General features: G+C 38.3%; 1 protein-coding gene across 2 annotated transcripts in view; it reads left to right on the forward strand.

Moving 5' to 3' along the window:
• sh3kbp1 (SH3-domain kinase binding protein 1) overlaps positions 1-23,313 on the forward strand; it is a 370,773-nt gene that overhangs the window by 297,696 nt on the left and 49,764 nt on the right. For both annotated transcript variants that reach the window (XM_051926913.1, XM_051926912.1), the window contains exons 11-12: positions 4,234-4,305; positions 16,665-16,830. In XM_051926913.1, the coding sequence (XP_051782873.1) occupies positions 4,234-4,305; positions 16,665-16,830 (238 nt within the window). The remainder of the gene's footprint in view (positions 1-4,233; positions 4,306-16,664; positions 16,831-23,313) is intronic.

Consider the following 23,313-nt stretch of genomic DNA (forward strand, 5'->3'; position numbering starts at 1 on the left):
CTCCGTTCCTACTTGCTGGGCTCCATAAACTCTCCCATCTTGGCTTTGTACTGGGGATAAAGTAAGGTGCCCACCCAGTAATCATTCCTCTGTTTTATTGTTTTAATCTGGGGGTCCCTCGTAAGGCATTGCAGCATATGTGCAGCCATGTTGTAGAGGAGCCCCCTGCCCACCATTTTCTGACTATCTTCTTCCTCCTCAGTGTCCCCCCACCTCCTGACAATAGGCACTGCCCTCTGTGCCTGCTCATGCTCCTTCTGTAAGCCCCTTGCTGCCTCTTCCTCCTCATCCTGTACAGGGTGGAGTTCCACCATGTTTCTGCATCACAAACCAACATATGGGGGGCAGGTGGTACTGCTGCTGCATTTTTGCAAGCAATGCGCTGGCATTAGTGGAGCAGCGAAAATGGCTGCAGATCCATTGTATCTTGCTCAGAAGCTTGCCCAACCCCGGGTAAGTTTGGAGGACCCTCTGCACCACAAGATTGAGCACGTGGGTCAATTTACCAAGTCGCAGGGTGGCCAGTAGTTTGGTGCCATTGTTTAACACCACACTGCCTGTCCAGTGTTTCCGAAGGCCCAGTATGGCTCTTCTCACCAAGACACACGAGCTGCAGTACAGCCTGGCACCGGCTGTGCAGAGCCATAGCATAGCTACGGGGGCGTTTGCTGGATGGCTCAGTGCAGCTTGACTCTGGGTTGGAGGCAGCTATGCAGTAGGGGAAAGTGGGAGTTGCAGAGGAAGGGAGTGGGTCTGGTCTGTCCCTGATCCCCCACGGTGGTACTACTAACTCTAATGTTGCCCCCCTAATGGCACCCTCCCAAGTCCCTAGGAGTGTAGCCCAATGGGCAGTAAATGATATGTACCGCCTCTGCCTGTGCCTGCTTGTCTATGTGATGGTGGTAAAGTGGACTTTTCTGCCCACAGCGAGGTTGAGTGACAGGCCTACATTCTGTGCCACATGCTAGTGGAGGGCTGGGACAGCCTTTCTGTCAAAATAATGGCGGCTAGGGATCTACCAGGTGGGGATGCCACAACTCCTCAGCTGGCGGAAGGGGACTGTATCTAAAAGCCAAAAGGACAGGAGCTGTATTTAGGGGTGGCTTAGTGGCAGGGGCTTCTTGCATGCCAGCAACTGGATGATGGTAGACTGTTGTTGTACGCTAACAGGAGGGGTAGGAGAGGGCATGGAAGAGGAAGAGCTGCACACTGGCCGCCTCTGGGTGTGAGCTTCTGGAGCTGAGGACTGGCTTCCACTGGCAGACTCTGATTCAAGTAGTGCCTCCGAGTGGGAGTGGGCAACACATACTGAAGATGACCCAGTGAAGGCCTGTCAGCCCTGCCCTATGCTGCCCTGATACTGATTCCACAGCAGCCAATGGTGTTTCTTCATATGGTTGATGAGCGGGATAGTGCTCACATGGGAACCAGGCTGCCCCCTACGTACCTTCTGCCTGCAGAGGTTGTAGTCCATAGTGGCCTGATCCTCTCTCAGTATGCTAACTTAGGCCCAGACGGGTGACGTGCACACCATCAGCCTGGCCGCCTTGGTGGTGGCAACACTCAGCACATCATGGATCTGGGTGTCTACTTCTGACTGCTGCCTTCCAGTGTTACTGCCTACCAAAGCAGGAGAGTGCCTAGTACTGGGCTCTGTGGCGGCCCTGCAGCTATTGCCTCTGATGCTGCTGCCACACTGCAAGAGCTGCTGCTCTACGAGTGGATAGGTGGCACCCATGGTCTGTCACTTTCACCCTCATCCTCTTCCACCAAGTCTGATCCCAGGTCAACAGAGTCAGCTATAAGAGTAACATGCAGCTGCTTCTCCATTGCTGCCAGAGTCTGGTTCTCAGCAGCTGATGCACTGCCCCTGCCCCTGCCCCACTGTGTTGCTGTAGCTGGTGGGAACTCCAAGTCCTCACTGTCTTTCTCTGTAAATGTGTCTAGCACCTCCCCCCAAAGCTCCTGCCCATCACTTTCCAGGTCTATTATTGCCTCCATTGGACTACTTCCCAGAGTTCCCCAAGGTGTGATCAAAGAAAAGGTGGGATACCTCCCCAGGGGCACCTGTTAAGGATCTGGAGCCACGGCAACAGCTAATTGCCTGCATAGAGTTGATTTGGCTGCATAGCTGCTTGCTGTCACCGCAAGACTTAAAGGTATTGCCGCAGGCAGCTGAGAGGATTTGGTTGGGTTGGTGGTTCCGCACCCTTGATTAACTACACTAAATTCATTACAAATAGCGTTTTAGCAAAATTTGCTAATCAGTACTATTCATGATAGATGTAGGTTGCACGGTAAGTTTCTTTTTACTTGCTGAAGACTTTTAGGTTAGGTTTAGATTTAAGTTAGGGTATTAGGGCACACTTAATTGACCTCTTGTGAAAGAGTATAGGTGGGACTGAAACTATGTTGTTTAAGGACAAATGTCACGGTCCTTGGTTTGTTCCCAGTTTATGCCATGGAGCATATTACACTGTTTCTAGTCGATGAGGTCAAACTTACTGACAACAGTTGCTGTGTGTCATCTCCACATTCTGACAGTCAATTAATGTGATAGCTGACAGTGCTGATGCCTGTATGAATGCTTTTCAGGTATAGCAAGTTCAGTCACAATCTATTCACTTTTTGTTTTTCTGTTATGTCGTGATATGACAAACATGAGACATCAGCCACTTGAGCATATCTTCTTTTTTTGTAGTCCAAAATACCAGCTTGTATGAATTATACTTCCAGATGTGCACTGCACTGGCTGTCTGCTCTCACACAGACATGAGCCTGCATTTGTGACTTTAAATAAAATCTAACTATTTTGATCTTGGTGGGGGGAGTCTCAGACCAGTTTGAGCTGCTGGAGATGTCAGACTCAATGTCTGGTGGTCATGGGAGTGTGCTAAAACTGTCCCCAACTCAGTGTGAAATGTAAATGTAAATGAAGGCAGCCAATGAAAATCACTAGGAAAGTCATGTCATGTGGCAGAATGATTAAAAAAGAAAGTAAACGTCTGACTTGGCAGTCCCAGTCAGAGTGAGGCTTATGTAGGCATATTGGCATTGGTATAAAGGGGCCCTGGTAGCGTTTCTTTGACAATGCTGAATAATTTGCTGGCTGAAAGTCCTCCTTGTTAATGTGTTAGAGAGAGGATGTGTAGCATTGTTCGTAATGGCACTCAGTTTTGTTTTAATTCTCGCCTTCACTACTACCTCCAGCGGGTCCAAAGTGTGTCCCATAATTGAGCCTGCCCTTCTTATTAGCTTATCTATCTATTGATTTGGTTGGCCTCTCTTGAAGTGATGTTATCAGCTCAACAAACCACAGCATAGAAAAATCACACTGCACAGTTTAGAATATTAAAGATGATTCAACTATACAGATACAAAACATGGAGTGCTTACAAACATCCAGAAAGAAAACATTATTTAAACTCATAATCAAAACCCAGATAGGCATCGGCATGCATGAAACATGGCACTCCTGTTGAATACTTACTACTGCACTGTTTTACCTACAAAAGGGAGAATGACATATTGATAATCCCTTTTAACAAATTTTTCTTGTTTTATTTCTCTTATCTGCTTTTCTCCCACTTTATTTTTAATGTTTCGATTAGACAGAATTTGTTTAAATGTGTATCTTTTAATGAATTTACAACAAAATATAATTGGCATTTAATTAAGTCTCTTATTTCCAAATTTATCTCTAAACTTTCTATTTTAGCAATCCATCTTTTCAGTTTTTATTTGAAATATTAAGGTACAGTGCATCAGGAAAGTATTCACATATCAAGGATTCAAACATATCAAGAATAATCAGGGGAAACAGGATGCACCTGAGCTCAATTTTGAACTTCATCGCAAAGGCTGTGAATACATATGTACATGTGCTTTCTCAATTTTTTTTATTTATAATAAATTTGCAAAAATCTCAAGTAAACTTTTTTCACGTTGTCATTATGGGGTGTTGTGTGTAGAATTCTGAGGGAAAAATGAATTTAATCCATTTTGGAATAAGGCTGTAACATAACAAAATGTGGAAAAAGTGATGCGCTGTGATTACTTTCCGGATGCACTGTAAATTTAACCTAACCATAATTGGTTAATATATTGTATCTTCCTGAATTCTGAGGCAAAGACTTACATTTTTACTTTAGATTATTTGACTGTCAGCAGAACTGTCTTGCTGTATACTTATTTTATGTTGACATCATCATGCCATTGTACCAATTCTCATAGACAAAAAGCCAGAAGTTAGAAAGATGCCTCCAGAAAGGCCAGAATATCTTCCAAGCAAGGAAGAAGAGAAAGGTATGATTATTTTTATTTTGACTAAACTTTACATTTTTAGGCATGTCAATCAAGTGTATTTCCTTTCTAACCAAATGTCTACATTGAATGTTATAACATATTTATTACAGTATTATTCTTGAAAATTGTGATTTTTCCATCCATCCATTATCCAACCCGCTATATCCTAACTACAGGGTCACGCGGGTCTGCTGGAGTCAATCCCAGCCAACACAGGGCGCAAGGCAGGAAACAAACCCCGGGCAGGGCGTGCACACACACACACACACACGCAACCACGAAGCACACACTAGGAACAATTTAGAATCGCCAATGAACCTAACCTGCATGTCTTTGGACTGTGGGAGGAAACCTGAGTACCCGGAGGAAACCCACGCAGACATGGGGAGAACATGCAAACTCCACGCAGGGAGGACCCGGGAAGCGAACCCGGGTCTCCTAACTGCGAGGCAGCAGCGCTACCCACTGTGCTACTGTGCCACCCCAAATTGTGATTATAATATAATAATATTTTATTTATAGGCACCTTTCAAAGCACACAAGGACAACTTACAGAACACATTAATAAAAACAGTCATAGTATAAAATTTAATAAAATATTACAGTGCAATAAAACCAGAATAAATATGGTAATACAATTAAATTTATCAACTAAAATGTATCTCAAACAGAATAATCCATCTTAAAAACGTGATTTAAGGCGGGATTTAAAGGTTGGAAGAGAGTCAATATTACATGTATCTTGTGGGAGAGAGTTTCAGAGGCGAGGGACAGCTTGGCTGAAAGCTTTAAACCCCATGGCAGTCAATTGAGCAGGAAGTATAAGATTAATAGAGGAAGACGATCTAAGAATACGGGAAGGAATGGAGATATGAAGAACGTAAGAAAAATAAGGAGGTGCAAGATTATGAAGGGTCTTGCAAGTAATGAGCAGAATCTTAAAATCAATGTGATATTTAACAGGGAAGGAAGCTGTTGAAGGACAGGAATAATGTGTTCATTGGAATGGGTTCTGGTAATAATATGAGCTGCAGCATTCTTAATCAATTGAAGTTTGTAAAGGAGTTTGTGAGGAAGACCAGAAACGGTAGAATTACGATAATCAATATGAGATGTAACTAGAGCATGAACAAGAATAGCAGTGCTGGTAGTTGAAGAAGATGGGCGTAAACAGCTGATATTACGTATATGGAAATATGCAGACCAAGTAATATAATCAATATGGGTCTCAAACTTTAAGGTGCTTTCAAAAATGACACCTAAGCTCTTAACCTGTGAGGAAGAAGAGATTAGAGATTTAGTTCCTACCAGAATAACCTGTTTTATCACTATTTAAGAAAATTAGCAGACAGCTATGATTTAACTTCCTGCAGACAGAGAGGGAAGAAGGTGGGAGAATGGAATCAGGCTTAGTAGACAGACAGAACTGGGTATCATCGGCATAACAGTGAAAATGAATATCAGATTTCCTAAAGGTATGACCAAAAGACAGAACATAAATAATAAATAGAAGGGGACCCAAGACAGAGCCCTGGGGAACACCACTATCAACGGGGCAAACTTGTGATCTGAAATGTTTTAATTGTACAAACTGTGTATGATCTGAGAGATAAGATTTAAACCAGGCATGTGGAGTGCCAATAATGCCAATCGATTTTAATCTCTCAAGGAGAATATCATGAGTGATTATATCGATGGCAGAGCTCAGATCAAGGGGCACAAATTTGGTTAACAGCCCAGAGTGAGCTGCCATCAAGAGATCATTAGTGATTTTAACCAGGGCTCTCTCTGTACTGTGAAATGGACAAAAACCAGACAGAAAATGTCCAAACAAATGAAAGCAACAGTTTTTTCAAGTGTTTTTAAAAGGAAAGATAAACTTGAGATTGGACAATAATTATTTAGGTAGTGTAGGGATCCACACCAGATTTCTTGAGAAATTGTTACCACAGTCATTTTAAGAGATAAAGGAACAAGACTAGAGATAAGGGAAGAATATGTGATGGTAGTTTATAGGGAGGGAAGCGAAAATAATCAGAATTTAACCAAATAAGTAGAAACTGGATCCAGCTGCCAGATAGATGGCTTGGATTTTCTAATAATACCAGATATTTCCTCCACAGTTGGGAGTTTAAAATTAGTAAGAAAAAAACAAGGAGGAATCATAAAATGTTCCATGTACAGAGTTTCCAAAGAAGTCAAATGCTTGTGGATATTTCCCCTCTTCATATTAAAAAGGTCATAAGAGTTACATTGATCAGTACAGTAAAATTGAGGTGGAAGATTATCAGGTGGCCATAGGATGTTAATTTTTATTTGTGTAACAAAGTAGCAAAACAGTACCTGTCTTAAGAAAATAAATAAAACAAATAAAAATTCAAGCAGTCTTAACATAATCTCCACTGATTTCCTTTAGTGGACTTAAAGCCATTAACTGTCATCCTGTGCACAGCTAATTTTGAAATGCATAAAAACATTCTGTGTTGCACATTAACTGTACATAAATAGAGATAGCTTCACCACATATATACTGCTCAAAAAATTTAAAGGAACACTTCTTAATCAGAGTATAGCATCGAGTCAATGAAACATCTGTGCTATTGATCTGGTCAGTTAAGTAGCAGAGGGGGTTGTTAATCAGTTTCAGCTGCTTTGGTGTTAATGAAATTAACATGTGCACTAGAGGAGCAACAATGAGACGACCCCCAAAACAGGAATGGTTTAATAGGTGGAGGCCATTGATATTTTTCCCTCCATCTTTTCTGTTTTTCCACTAGTTTTGCATTTGGCTACGGTCAGTGTCACTACTGGTAGCATAACACGATACCTGAACCCCGCAGAGGATGCATAGGTAGTCCAACTTCTCCAGGATGGCACATCAATATGTGCCATTGCAAGAAGGTTTGCTGTGTCTCCCAGTACAGTCTCAAGGGCATGGAGGAGATTCCAGGAGACAGGCAGTTACTCTAGGAGAGCTGGACAGGGCCGTAGAAGGTCCTTAACCCATCAGCAGGACCAATATCTGCTCCTTTGGGCAAGGAAGAACAAGATGAGCACTGCCAGAGTCCTACAAAATGACCTCCAGCAAGCCACTGGTGTGAATGTCTCTGACCAAACAATCAGAAACAGACTTCATGAGGGTGGACTGAGGGCTCAACATCCTCTAGTGGGCCCTGTGCTCACTGCTCGGCACCGTAGAGCTCAGTTGGCATTTGCCATAGAATACCAGAATTGGCAGGACCACCACTGGCACCCTGTGCTTTTCACAGATGAGAGCAGGTTCACCCTGAGCACATGTGACAGACGTGAAGGGTCTGGAGAAGCTGTGGAGAATGTTATGCTGCCTATAACATTGTTCAGCATGGCCGGTTTGGTGGTAGGTCAGTGATGATCTGGAGAGGCATATCTGTGGAGGGACGCACAGACCTCTACAGGCTAGACGACACCTTGACTGCCATTAGGTATGGGGATGAAATACTTGGACCCATTGTCAGACCTTATGCTGGTGCAATGAGTCCTGGGTTCCTCCTGGTACACGACAATGCCCGGCCTCATGTAGCGAGAGTATGCAGGCAGTTCCTGGAGAATGAAGAAATTGATACCATTGACTGGCCCCCACGCTAGCCTGACCTAAATCCAATAGTACACCTCTGGGACATTATGTTTGGTCCATCTGACCCCGACAGGTTGAACCTCAGACTGTCTAGGAGCTCAGTGATGCCCTGGTCCAGATCTGGGATGAGATCCCCCAGGACACCATCCGTCGTCTCATTAGGAGCATGCTCTGATGTTGTCAGGCACGCATGCAAGCACATGGGGTCCATACAAACTACTGAGTACGATTTTGAGTTGCTGCAATGAAATTTTGGCAAAATGGACTAGCCTGTCGCATCATTTTTTCACTTTGATTTTCGGTGTCTCTTTGATTTCAGCCCTCTGTAGGTTGATAATTTTCATTTCCATCAAACGATGTGGTATCCTTTCATTCCCAACACATTACCCAGTCCATATTAGTAGAGATATCCAGCATGATTTTTTTATCCCATTGAAATCTGATGTCTTTTCAAAGTGTTCCTTTAATTTTTTGAGCAGTTCATATTACATAATTTAGATTGTAATTATTAACAGAGTAGCAGTAATATCATGGTGTGAGATGTTTCTTAGGAGCATTTACAGTGTTGTATGAAAAAGTTTGGGAACCCCTCTCAGCCTGCATAATAATTTACTTTCAACAAAAAAAGATAACGGTGGTATGTCTTTCATTTCCTAGGAATAGCTGAGTACTGAGGTGTTTTCCAAACAAAGATTTTTAGTGAAGCTGTGTTTAGTTTTATGAAATTAAATCAAATGTGAAAAACTGCCTGTGCAAAAAATTGGGTCCCCTTATAATTTTGCTGATTTGAATGCATGTAACTGCTCAATGCTGATTACTTGCAAAACCAAATTGGTTGGATTAGCTCGTTAAGCCTTGAACTTCATAGACAGGTGTTTCCAATCATGAGAAAAGGTATTTAAGGTGGTCAATTGCAAGTTGTGCTTCCCTTTGACTCTCCTCTGAAGAGTGACAGCATGGGATCATCAAAGCAACTCGTTTGTTGTATGCAAATAATCATTTAGACAAGCCAGATTAATTTTGGAACAAAGTGCTTTGGACTGATGAGACAAAAATTGAGTTATTTGATCATAACAAAAAGCGCTTTGCATGGCAGAAGAAGAACACCGCATTCCAAGAAAAGTACCTGCTACCTACTGTCAAATTTGGTGGAGGTTCCATCATTCTGTGGGGCTGTGTGGCTAGTTCAGGGACTGGGGCCCTTGTTAAAGTCGAGGGTCAGATGAATTCAACCCAATATCAACAAATTCTTCAGGATAATGTTCAAGCATCAGTCACAAAGTTGAAGTTACACAGGGGTTGGATATTCCAACAAGATAATGACCCAAAACACAGTTCGAAATCTACAAAGGCATTAATGCAGAGGGAGAAGTTCAATGTTCTGGAATGGCCGTCACAGTCCCCTGACTTGAATATCATTGAAAATCTATGGGATGATTTGAAGCAGGCTGTCCATGCTCGGCAGCCATGAAATTTAACTGAACTGGAGAGATTCTGTATGGAAGAATGGTCAAAAATACCTCCATCCAGAATCTAGACACTCATCAAAGGCTATAGGAGGCATCTAGAGGCTGTTATATTTGCAAAAGGAGGCTCAACTAAGTATTGATGTAATACCTCTGTTGGGGTGCCCAGATTTATGCACCTGTCTAATTTTATTATGATGCATATTGCATATTTTCTGTTAATCCAATAAACTTAATGTCACTGCTGAAATACTACTGTTTCCATAAGGCATGTCATATATTAAAAGGAAGTTGCTACTTTGAAAGCTCAGCCAATGATAAACAAAAATCCATAGAATTAAGAGTGTTTCCCAAACTTTTTCATATGACTGTATATATAGTTTGCAATTGTCTGTTTGTGTTTAGAATTGAGTCCAGTACAGATCATTATATTTATTGTCCCATGTGTGGCTTTTCACCAAATAAATATTAAACAGCCAATTAATTGTGGTCCTGGGTCTTTACTGAAAGCTGCTGGCTGAAGCTGCTACTTTCAAACTGATGAAAGCCAGATAGGCAAATGTTGACTTTAGACTATGCAAACAATGAAACGTTGTATATCTGAGCAAGTCTAGCATGGTGAAATCATTATTGTGAGCAACAGTAGAAATTTATAAGAAATGACTTCTTAGAGTACAACAAAAATGGGAATAACAAAACCACTAAATAAGTAAAATTATTTTCTGTCATTTTTTATCTGTTTTTCTTTGTAAAGGTTGCAGGGACTAGAGAGTTGGTCATATTTACTTCCCTTACTCCAAAAGTATTTCCCTATTTGTGTTGTATATTTTACAGGTGGCCCCAGGTCAAGTGAGCAATATAATCTTCCCATCTTGTCTCGAATCTGGATCTGTGTCATACATGCCTGTTACTTGACTAGCACTGCATGTGAATCCCTCCATTTTCCTTGCAGGTGTTGACCAGACATGGTTGCCCCTCAGGGCTTCCTTGGGCTGAGTTCAACTGGGCTTCATGGAGTGGATGTTCTGGTGTTCTTGTTCGTGGCAAGGTTTGATTACATTTATAGAAGTCTAATTGTGTAATGCTTTTTAACCCCCAACCACCCCCCGCCCATCCAAGAACTTATCAATGGAATACCCCAATAGGAGCATATGGCTACAATCAGCAGAGCTCCAATTATACTCGAGACTAAACTTGCTTTTTGAAATGTTTTAAAAGTTCATATATCGTGCGGTGTGTGTCTGTGGTTATTTAAGGTACTTTAAGGTTGTCAAAATATATAGGCTGCCAATTTCAGTACATGAGCCAATTTGCACAAGCCATCAAAAAACTAATTTGATTTGACTGTGACAGTGTTGTTTCCAATCCTGGAGGAACACAATAACTGCTTTTGTTTTTAACTTAAAAAGTATTCAAATAGAATTTTCTTCCTTTTTATTTTTTTTCTCTAATTCAAAACTGACCACCCAAATACCTAGGTATCCCACTGCCTAGGATTAGGAAGCAGTGTCCTAAACGATTAGACAGGGTACTAATGTTTCACTTATGCAGTTACTGTCAGATGTCTTTGACTATCTATCACTGTGTTGGGGAAGTCACTACAGCCTCTCGTACAGAATCAGCTTGATGTGAGCTTCTAGCTGATGAATCATTAAATCAAATTTCTGCTAAATGTCAGAGAGCTATGGATCATTTTTTAAAACACAGCCCATGCTAGCTAAAACATTGAAGTACCTACTGTAGAATTAGAAGGAATAATGAGCTTTCTTTACTTTGCCTGTTGCCTTTCTTGGTTGCCCAATTACACAGTACCAGCTACACCTTCTACAACTGTAAAAATTGTACCTATAAATATAAATGAATCAGAACCATTTGTGAACCTTAAGTAGGAAACTGAAACACTGAAAAAATGTGCATGTGGACAAATGGCATAAACACTGAAGATTGTACTACTCATTTTATGACTATGATAAAATAACTTGAGAAAATTGTTTAAAATTAATTTTCAAAGCTTTATCATAGAATCCAGTTCTCACATGCCACAAGCATGAATACTATAAAACCTTGAGGAGGCTGCTGGGCCAGAATCTATCTAGTTCAACATTCTTAAACCCAGCTGATTAATTTACATATATCCAGGTAGCAGAATAAAATTGTTTCACATGTTTGTCATATAACAGAAACTAATTAACAACAGAGTACAGTAGTGTATTATCAGCAATAGGGAATTGTTCATCAGGATTTGGGAGCTGCCCTTTGGTGCAGATTGCTGATGAAATTTTGACAATGCAGTTTTACTTTGCATATTCACACTTACTTTCTTCCCTTATTGTCTTTTCTTGTTCATGCATTTTATTCTTATTTTGTAATTCAGATGCAATTTAGATTTTGTTACATAATTTAGACCCACTCTGCCTGATTTTGTATAACAGTTTAGTAAGGATTTCGGTCATGTGTAAGATTAGTGTGGAGTTCTTCATTGTTTCATTGATTTATAGACTGTAATCTGTGCAATTAGGAACTCAGGGTTATGCTGTTGGCAGCTTCATAGGTTATGGCAGAATTGTGCAGTTGACTGTCTGTACGAAAGGAAGCCATCATAGTTGAGCTGACATGAGGGGTTGTGTTTGCTGTGGATTTTGCTGCTACATTAAGCTAAAAGTCTGCTTTCAGGTTCTTTACTTTACAAAAGGAGGCATTACTTTTGTACATGGTAAATTGTTGTATTCATACTCCCATAATGACAATATTACTGTGATCCTACTTGTCCTTTTGGTTGCTTTTTATAGTTTTTAGTTTTTTTAATTAATTGATTAATTTATGCTATACATGATTTGTAATCCTTTTAATATCAATTGATATACTTTTATATTATAAGTTAATGTTTTCATATCAATCAGTCAATCCTTTTTTCTGTATAGCACCTATTATAGACTACACCATCACAAGCCTCATTAAAGTTGTATTAAAAAGTGCCAACAGTGTAGATTCTTTGCACTGTGTCTATAGTTCACATAACTTGAAATTCTGTGTGTACAATTAGTATTATAATAAAAAACAAAGTTAAGTCTTAAATGCTTCTACTAGCTTCTACTGCCCTTCATTGGTGGTTCCATTAATTGAGCAGACACCAAACACACATAATTTTAAGGGCTGTTCCAGGAATCTCTTTTGAGGACTGATTGAGGTCATTTATGTTAGGTAGAATGCCTAGAGGGGGCTGGACGGTCTCGTGGCCTGGAACCTCTGCAGATTTTATTTTTTTCTCCAGCAGTCTGGAGTTTTTTTTTTTTTTGTTTGTTTGTTTTTTCTGTCCTCCCTGGCCATTGGACCTTACTTTTATTCTATGTTAATTAGCGTTCCCTAATTTTAATTATTTTGTCTTTTTTCTCTTTCTTTGTCATGTAAAGCACTTTGAGCTACATTGTTTGTATGAAAATGTGCTATACAAATAAATGTTGTTGTTGTTGTAGTGGTACTGGTCCTAATGTTAAAGTAAAAAAAAAAAAAAAACTTATATGTGCATTATTTGTCTAGGGGGGGTTCTTCAAAATAAGAGCCACAGAGTTGATTAAGCATTTCCTGACAGTTATATAGCAGGGTTTTATTTATTTTAAAATGACATCAGTTTGTTAAATCCATAAAGGTGATAAAATATTAATGCCGCTTTTTGTAATTAGTTGAGCTGGTGAAATGTATATGTTTAACCATATTTTTATAGCACAATTCATGTATTCAGCACACTTCCTGTATTCATATATAGACTTAGTCAAGTGCTCAGAATCAAACAATGAATATAAAATCTCAGCAGACAAGAGGCAGCTGTACATTCAAAAGTGACACTTCCTAACATTTATCACTAGTTTTCCCAACAAGACAGCATTAAATGAGTCATAATTTCCAACAGGTTAACAACACAAACACTGGTACTGAGAGAGTGACTAAAGATTAAGCACAAAATGGAACCCAAGTGTAATGACTATATAAATAATATACACACATATAAGATAAACATGATGTAGCATTGATTGGTTGATTACAATCCCAAGTATTGAATCTGTACAATTAGGAATGATTTGAATTTATTAATCCATGTTAGTAAAACAGGGTTAGAGGTAGTAATTGAACATGCAGCTTTTTATTGTGAGGTAATGATACTAAACAAATATAGATATACCTCTCATTAGTAAGAGTTAAATTATTTTATTACTTTTAATACAATAACATTAATTGAAAAGCAAACTGATATTTTTAAATAGTGAACAACACAAACGTGGTAAGTATATGTAAATTTTGTAGGTTTAAATTTTTTGGTTTGGGATTGTACTGACATAAAGGTAAAAGGTATTCAGCCAATGGAAGTATATTCGTCATTTAAACCAGGATAGTGCCAAGTAGAGGCAAGCACAAGGCAAAAACTGCCAGAATCACATTACATGACTTCTGCTTGGCAGGGATGTCAAAATTGATGACTATAGTTGCTGCATCTTGTCACGTTGAGGATGCACTTGTGGGTGAACTAATTGTCAGCTGTCTCTCACACACACAAACCTGCTTGTATGACTAAAGGACAAGTGAGTCACAGACTGGTCAGACTGAGAGTCGCTGAGGGATATCAAACTACACATACTGGAGTGCATGGCAACTCTTCACTGACTCACTAAGATTATATAAATGAAGGCAGTGACTGAATATTGCTGGAAGTCATGTATTGTGATGGGGGCCTTAACATACACAGCTGGGGCCTCATGTATAAAGAGTGCACACGCACAAAAATGTTAAGTATGCCTGTTTCCATTCCTCACATCAAGATGTATAAAAACTAAACTGGGTATAATGCCACACACATTATCACAGCAGCCTCATACCATGTGTACGCATGTTTTTGCTCGGTTTTGTAAATGGGCAGCACTCAGCATTAAAGCAGTGATACTGTTTCTGTGCAGTTTCCTTTTTTTATATTCATATCCATGACACAGGCTTTATCTGATACACCTAAATTATTTGCTTATTGATTACAAATTTAAAGAACTTGATCATAATAAATCTGTAACAATATAATGGTGCACGAAATTGCCAAACTATTCCGACAAACATGGCTGCTTTAGTGTGTTAGCAGACATTGCTAATGGAAGAATTAGAAGAGAGCATGTATTTAGAGATCATACTGATTTTTTTTATCCCATGATAATGGCTGACTTCGATTTACATTCCCAAGAGCTGTCCTCTTGGAGTTGTGTGCTGAACTGGGGCTGGTTTTACAAAGGCAGTCTTTGAGGAACTCTGTCTTTTTTCAGCGTGAACTGCCTGACCGGTTAGGTATTACTCAGACATCACTGAGTCGCGCCATGCCAGTGTATGGGATGGTATTATCTGCTTGTCATCCAGATATATAAGATTTCCTTACATGGGCAAAAATCAACGCAATTCACAGCAATGTCAGGTTTTCCAAATGTAATCAGAGCAACTGTACACAAATTGCTATAAAGGTGCCATCAGAGAATGGATTTGCTTATGTAAATAGAAAGCATTTCTACTTTATTAATATGAAAATTATCTGTGATGCAAAAAAATTTGTGTCATTAATGTTAGATATATAAGTATCACACCCAATAATTGCAGCAGTTTGCTGCTCAAATGGCGTGAGCCCTGGAATTCTGCTACCTCCTCCAGTGGTGTTGGCACTCAGACAGAGGGCTGCGACTCGCCTTTTCACATCAGCTTTGATATCTGACCACTTCTTTTTTTTTTTATTTTGGGCACTGTGCTTCTTTCTGAACTTGTACATTTGAATGCCTCTGCCACACTGTGCCACTCCCATCAATTTCCTTTTGTTACTTATATCACTGCTGAAGCCACCAAATAGCATGTTATTCCTTGCCTCCACTTCGCTGAACAGGATCTCCATTTCACATTTGCTGAAATTCTTTTTTTTTTTTTTCTTTTTCTTTTTTTTTTTAACATGTGCTTTTGCCATTGTCTTTTAACAAAACACTGAATGGAAGGGGTTTTCATATCGATTTGCATATATAAAAAAGGCAAAATTCTGGGAGGAGTCAGGGTGTGGCTGTAGGCTCGTGCATATGCATAAAAATTCATGTTGACTGGGATTTATAAAGCGAAAGTGTATAGAACTTTGCTTGTGCACAGTTTTATGCATCTGAATTTTTTGTGCATACGCACATTTCTAGTTTTGTTCGTACACCATGTTTTAATGATGAATTCTATGCAAAGCATTATACGTGAGGCCCCTGGACTCACTGTTACAGAGTCAGTTTATACTTGCTAGTCAACCTAACTTACGTCACAGATGGAAGGAGAAAACACGAGTATTGGGAGAAACAGATGGAAACAAGGACAGAACATGTAAATGTTGCAAAGACAAGGACTGGACTGGGAATCAAATGCTGTCTATAATAGTTGTGGGGAATCTGCACTGGATGCTACACATTGTTGAAAAATAAAATTTAAAATCTTACTCTATCCTGGCTGCTTCTTAGCAGATTGCATCTACATCTGATTCTTTGTTTTATCGCTGTTTCTGTGGAATTTTTGTGCTCTCTGGTTTTCACTTGGGTTTGTAGCCTTTCCCTGATGTAAATGTTAGGTTTATTACCAACTGTGTATTGGCTTAGCTTGATTATGGATGTTTGTCTGGTTATGACCAAGTATGACCTATTCCTATTGTTAATTTCAGGTTGAATACTGTTTTTTTCCCCCTGATGCTTCTGGGGTAATCTTCAGTTTTCTTCAAAAACCAAAAGCAGATTAAAAAAACGGACAGGTCTCACACAATGGTGTATATAGGGTCATTTTTCCATCTGTCATATTTTTGTTTTTCTTTTAGACAGAGAAAAGGTGCAGAAAGTTTAATTCATTGTGTGTGTCTAATAATGGTTTAAAGAACTAAAGCTTTTTTAACATCTTATGATGTACAAATGTTGACGTTTTCATGTGTATTAACAGATTATGAAAAATTTCAGTTAAATTGTTAAATCTGTATCCGCAAAATCTGTTATGTAGTCAGTCAAGTTATCCTGTTGACTTTTCAATACAATTGATAAAAAATGAAGGTAGCATGTTTTCTTTTATTTATATATATATATATATATATATATATATATATATATATATATATATATATATATATGTATATATATATATATGTATATATATATATATATATATATATATATATATATATATATATATATATATGTATATATATATGTATATATATATAATGTATATGTATTCACAAGATTTGTTGACATTTTTAGAAGACAAGCATGAAAAGGATCTCAAACATGTAGATACACAGAAGACTGTTTTACCTGTTGTGCCTCCAAAAAAACCGCTGCCCCCCAAAACCAACTCCCTTAACAGGCCTGCATCATTCCCCCCAAAACGGCCCGAGAGACCGACTGCACCTGCTTCTTGTATACGGTGAGTATTCTCTAACTTGGCAATTGATTTATTTCCATTATGGAGTTGGTATAGGGCTGCCGAAGCATGTATCTGCAAAGGAAAAAAGGATAAATATTATTTCTATACATAAAAAGATAAAAGGGTAAAGACACCATGTTTAAGCTATATAGCACACTTGATGAAAGCTATACAGCCTTCTTTCCTTTTTGGTATGAAAATAACATTTAACTTTTATTTCTATTGTACAATGTGTGTTATTGGCCTGACATTAATGTATTGTTAATGTTTACAGTGAATAAAAAGATTTTTCACTTGCTTTCTTTTTTTGTTTAATGGGTCCCTTCAAAGACTATATTCCAGTGTATCCTTCATAATCGATGAGGTGCCATTTCTCTGTGACTGTGGTACTAAAAATAATTTGACTGACAGAACCAGCTCACCTAGCTGGCTTGTTTAAGCAGAACATGCCTCGTGTGAATGTCAAAGCATCATGTACCCAATGAAGATGTCTGTGCTCTAAAGGAATGTATTGGAATTTCATTAATATCTTAGGCTACTTATACTGAATGTAATCAAATGGATCCCTTTCTTAGGAAACACAAAAAGGATAACTGAAGTTAGAAAGCATGTATCAAAAGTTAATGACAATTGAGATTGATATTAGCTTTAGGTGCTCCAGGAAAATGTTTAGATTTATTTACAGATATTTGTTAAGCCTTAAAGTGCTAGAATTTCATTGTTTTTATTTCTCTATAAATAGTGTATGCCTCAAAACAAGTAAGGACATTCCTCAAAAATGGAAAGTCAGTGGATTGGTTTCCGCTGTCAATGTGCCCCTTTAAATGCTGAGACACCAGTCTGGCACTTTGAAGCCATCTGCTGCTCTTTGTAACTTTATGACCCTTGTGTTTGTTCTTATTTTATCCTTATCTTGTGTGTTGTATAAAATAAAAGTAGTATAAATATTTCCATACTTTTATACTTAAATGGTAGCTAATTTCAAATAGTTTTTTGTTTCAGTCTTAATTTTTGCATTTTTTTAATTAAGTTTTGTTAAGCTTAATTATAATCCCATTACAATCAGTAGAGCACAATTCAGTCAAAAAATTCAGTCAGTACAATATTAACATTTAAAACTGAAATGCATTAATCATGATCATTAATCAACACTTCCTCATTTATGCTGAAACATGTATCCTGTCCCTGATAGATTTTAAATGCATTTAGTTGTTTTGCATGTGCATGGAGTACAGTTTTACAACAAATTACTGTATGTTTTGCACAGGTTGACAAAGAATGTACAGTATATTGTGAATAGCTGAACTCCATATCTTATAAGAGATGTTAATTATTTCCCATAGTCTGTATATAAAGTTGACCCAGAATTCCCAATTTCATATCGAATCTGAAAGTCCCGAGTTACTGCGTGTAGTTTTCAACTGGCCATTGTTCAACAATTAATCAATGGAGACATATTGTAAGGTTTAATTTATGTTAATCGATTTTGAACTACTTTGCTTTTCTGTCTGTTTAAACAATACTTTATGTGAATTCATTATATAATTAGTAATTTGTAAAGTTTGTAATAACCTGAATTTTTTACATTGTACTGAGCAACAGTAAACTAAAGCTGAAGTGGAGATTTTGTCAACATTTAAAAACAATTTGAATAAGATATTGGGGCAACTTAGCTAGTGACTATTCAAACAAACATGTTGAACTGAATAATCAACTCTAATTTGTCAAAGCTTTTGTGTTGTTATGTTCATATACTGTAAGTCATTCTTGTGTGTTCTTGGGGTGCACACTTCTGTTTCTTCCAGCTTGGTTACCTGTCTGTCTTGTATTGACCACCTGCTTATTTTCTTCTTATTGCAAGCTGTTTCCTTTTATTTCTTACATGGTCTCTTAATTCATCTTTTGATATTGCTTTTTAGAGCTACTGTTCAATTAAATAAATAATTGCACATTTAAAACTTTTAATCAAAATGAACTACATATTAATTGAACTTTTACATATTTCTTTCAAGCATATTAATATTTTTCTGTACAATCAAAAAAAACTGTGAATAATTTCTAGTACAAAACAGTATTAATAATTACTTGCCCAAGCATATTGTTCAGGTTAGTCCTGTTATTTAACAATTTTGCACAACATAAACAATTCAATAAACGGTGAAACACTAATCACTCAACAGCTGAAAGTAAGTTTTTTATTTTAATGCCACATCACAATACAAATTAGTCTAGTAATTTTATTGGTTCTATCAATAACTCTGTCTTTAAAATGACATGAAGATGAAAAATAAGATATTATTGATTTTCTTACTATTTATTCAGCCAGTTACTTAATTAGAGCAAGCACGTGGAATGCTCTTTTTTTATTAACACCATATCCAGATACAGAAAACACAAGTTTACATGGGACCAGTGTTGGGAAATGCTACTTTTAAAATTAACTTAGTTACATTACTCAATATTTCCAAGATAGAAATTAAATATGATATATACAGTCATATAAAAAAGTTTGGGAACCCCTCTTAATTCTTTGGATTTTTGTTCATCATTGGCTGAGCTTTCAAAATAGCAACTTCCTTTTAATATATGGCATGCCTTATGGAAACAGTAGTATTTCAGCAGTGACATTAAGTTTATTGGATTAACAGAAAATATGCAATATGCGTCATAACAAAATTAGACAGGTGCATAAATTTGGGCACCCCAACAGAGTATTACATCAATACTTAGTTGAGCCTCCTTTTGCAAATATAACAGCCTCTAGACGCCTTATAGCCTTTGATGAATAACTGGATTCTGGATGGAGGTATTTTTGACCATTCTTCCATACAAAATCTCTCCAGTTCAGTTACATTTGATGGCTGCTGAGCATGGACAGCCTGCTTCAAATCATCCCATAGATTTTCGATGATATTCAAGTCAGGGGACTGTGATGGCCATTCCAGAACATTGTACTTCTCCCTCTGCATGAATGCCTTTGTAGATTTCGAACTGTGTTTTGGGTCATTGTCTTGCTGGAATAACCAACCCCTGTGTAACTTCAACTTTGTGACTGATGCTTGAACATTATCCTGAAGAATTTGTTGATATTGGGTTAAATTCATCTGACCCTCGACTTTAACAAGGGCCCCAGTCCCTGAACTAGCCACACAGCCCCACAGCATGATGAAACCTCCACCAAATTTGACAGTAGGTAGCAGGTGTTTTTCTTGGAATGCGGTGTTGTTCTTCTGTCATGCAAAGAGCTTTTTGTTATGACCAAATAACTCAATTTCTGTCTCATCTGTCCAAAGCACTTTGTTCCAAAATGAATCTTGCTTGTCTAAATGAGCATTTGCATACAACAAGCGACTCTGTTTGTGGCGTGAGTGCAGAAAGGGCTTCTTTCTCATCACCCTGCCATACAGATTTGTGCTGAATTGTAGAACGATGTACAGATACACCATCTGCAGTAAGATGTTCTTGCCGGTCTTTGGAGTTGATCGGTGGGTTTTCTGTAACCATTCTCATAATCCTGCGCATATGCTGCTCCTGTATTTTTCTTGGCCTGCCAGACCTGGGTTTAACAGCAACTGTGCCTGCGGCCTTCCATTTCCTGATTACATTCCTTACAGTTGAAACAGACAGTTTAAACCTCTGAGATAGCTTTTTGTAGCTTTCCCCTAAACCAGTGCTCCGCAACCTTTTCTCACCTACGACACACCAAAGTTCTTCCTAGAATTCCGCGGCACGTCAAAAGCTAAAATATATAGCAGTGGCTTAGCTGGGGGGGGGGGGGGTCCGCTCCGAGCGCCAGCTATTTAGGGGCGTCCAAACTACGGTACTTTCCTTTTTTTTTTTTGTTCCTTGAGGAGGCGCAAAAAAAAAACATTTCTTTCAGCTTTGGGGCGTCAAATTTTTCACCGCCCCGGACAACATGATCTCCAGCTACGCCACTGATATATAGATATTAATTTAATACACAAATTTTACAATAAATTTTCATTTTTTATTATAAGTATACATTTATTATAAGTATACATACATAAAAACTATACTATATTTACTTTTATGCAATCTTAATAATTATTATAACATAATGACTGACTAATGTGATACCTGCGCTTGTTTCAATGAACACAAAAGTTTTATATTTGGCTCAATATTTGACAGCGCAACCCGAAGTTCTTGGTCAAGGTCTTTTAAGCATGACCGCTTATCATTTTTAATTAACACAAGAGTTGTTTGTCTTTTTTGGCGTAACTGGGATGGTTTGAATTTAGATGGCGATTTAGTTTACTGGGTGCCATTGCCTCGTTTGATAGCTGATCGCCGCAAATGATGCATTGTGGCTTTGGAGCCGTTTCGTCACCACACCACGAGAATCCGTATCGAATGTAGTCTTCGTTGTACTTCCTTTTCACAATCTTCTTTGTTTTTTTTTTGCAACACTTGTGCTGGGTTCTTCATCATCTGTACGTGAAGACGAATCTTTTCCACGTAAAAATTTATCCATATTTAAAGGGGTATAAAACTAAATATGAATCACACGAAGAACGTTAACCATACACAATTCAGCAACACAACTAATAGTAATGAATGATAACTACTGTCGCAAGACGAGTGAATGCGACGTAGCACGACTAATACGTCGGCTTGAATTGAATCTAGGTGAGGACACGGAGCGATCTGCCTATCAAAGCATACTACGGAGTTGTCTGGCGACTACGTAGGGCCTACGTTGTAGGCGACAGGCGATGGGATTTATTATTTCAGAGAAATGACACATAAAATTATGAAACCTTTAAAAGGCTATTTACGCGAATATTTCATTGCACGTATTCTCGTTATTGTGTTTCTAAGGAGGACCGTTGAAATATTATTTAGTTAGAAAATTGTCTTATTTGACCGCGTCACACCTGTATCGGCTCAAGGCACACCAGTGTGCCGTGGCACACCGGTTGCGGAGCACTGCCCTAAACCATGAGACTGAACAATCTTTGTTTTCAGATCTTTTGAGAGTTGCTTTGAGGATCCCATGCTGTCACTCTTCAGAGGAGAATCAAAGGGAAGCACAACTTGCAATTGACCACCTTAAATACCTTTTCTCATGATTGGACACACCTGTCTATGAAGTTCAAGGCCTAACGAGCAAATCCAACCAATTTGGTGTTGCAAGTAATCAGCATTGAGCAGTTACATGCATTCAAATCAGCAAAATTACAAGGGGACCCAAATTTTTGCACAGCCAGTTTTTCACATTTGATTTAATTTCATGCAAGTAAATACTGCTTCACTAAAAATCTTTGTTCGGAAAACACCCCAGTACTCAGATGTTCCTAGGAAATGAAAGACATACCACTGTTATCTTTTTTGTTAAAAGTAAATTATTATGCAGGCTGAGAGGGGTTCCCAAACTTTTTCATATGACTGTAGTTACTTATTATAAAATATAATATATTACATTTCCTTCCAGTTGAGATATGAAACCTACATTAGTAATCAAAATCTCTTTCCTTGAACAAAATGAATTCAGAATATTGCAACATACATTGCTATTGCATTCCTGATCAAGATGTTGAATCACTAATGTTGATGCTAATGTAAAGCAGGATTCAATGCTGTTTAATTTATTGTGCAGCTTTTACTACTCATTTTAAGCCTCTGTTATTTCTTAGGATGTCAGTTCTAGGATTGGGTACAGTAGAACGTAAACTCCAATGAAGCTTATTTTATATTGAAATGTAGAGGCCAACTACATCTCAATTTAGAAAATATGTTCAGTCCTTCATTCATGTCCTGTGAAGTAAAAACACAAATCCACCTTTTACATCCTCAGCTCAAGTCCCCAAAGATTTATGGCCTAAGCACTAGTTGTGTGCCAGCCGATCACACTGTTTAAACATATATGTAGCAATAACTGGATTAAAACTAAACTGACATTGTAAATATACCCCTTAGCACAAGCAGGATTAAATGCAATACCTATAACTTTTGTTCATATCCTTTGACCTGATTGCACGATATGCATGTGCTTGACCTCTTCCTTGCTAGCTGTCACCAGAGAACCGGCGCACCCATGTGTAGATGTTACAGCCCCAGCAGGCAGCATCTTTCTGCAAAATATAGTGCAGTAATAATTATAACAATCTTTTTTTTGAGCAGTGGTGCTAAGCTCTCATAGTAATGCATATCATTTTTTTTTTTAAAGTAACACTGGTATTGTTTCTTGAATAAAATATGTATTGTGTTAAGTTACTCGTTACTTTAAAAAGTTACCTAACTACATAACGCACTGCAAGGGACATTAGTGGCCAGAGATACTACATATTTTCTAGCTAACTTGGCCAGGACTGGATATTTGTCCTCCATTAGCTTCCACCAGTGTAATGAGACCAAGTCATTGTCAGTTTTTTGCTCAAGTCTGTATTGCCAACAACTGATTTCATGAAGGAGGAGTTTGAGCTTTCACTCCTTCTTTTATGGTGGTTCTTCTGGTTTGTG

Source organism: Erpetoichthys calabaricus, chromosome 4, assembly GCF_900747795.2.
Source record: "Erpetoichthys calabaricus chromosome 4, fErpCal1.3, whole genome shotgun sequence".
NCBI classification, from domain to species: domain Eukaryota; kingdom Metazoa; phylum Chordata; class Cladistia; order Polypteriformes; family Polypteridae; genus Erpetoichthys; species Erpetoichthys calabaricus.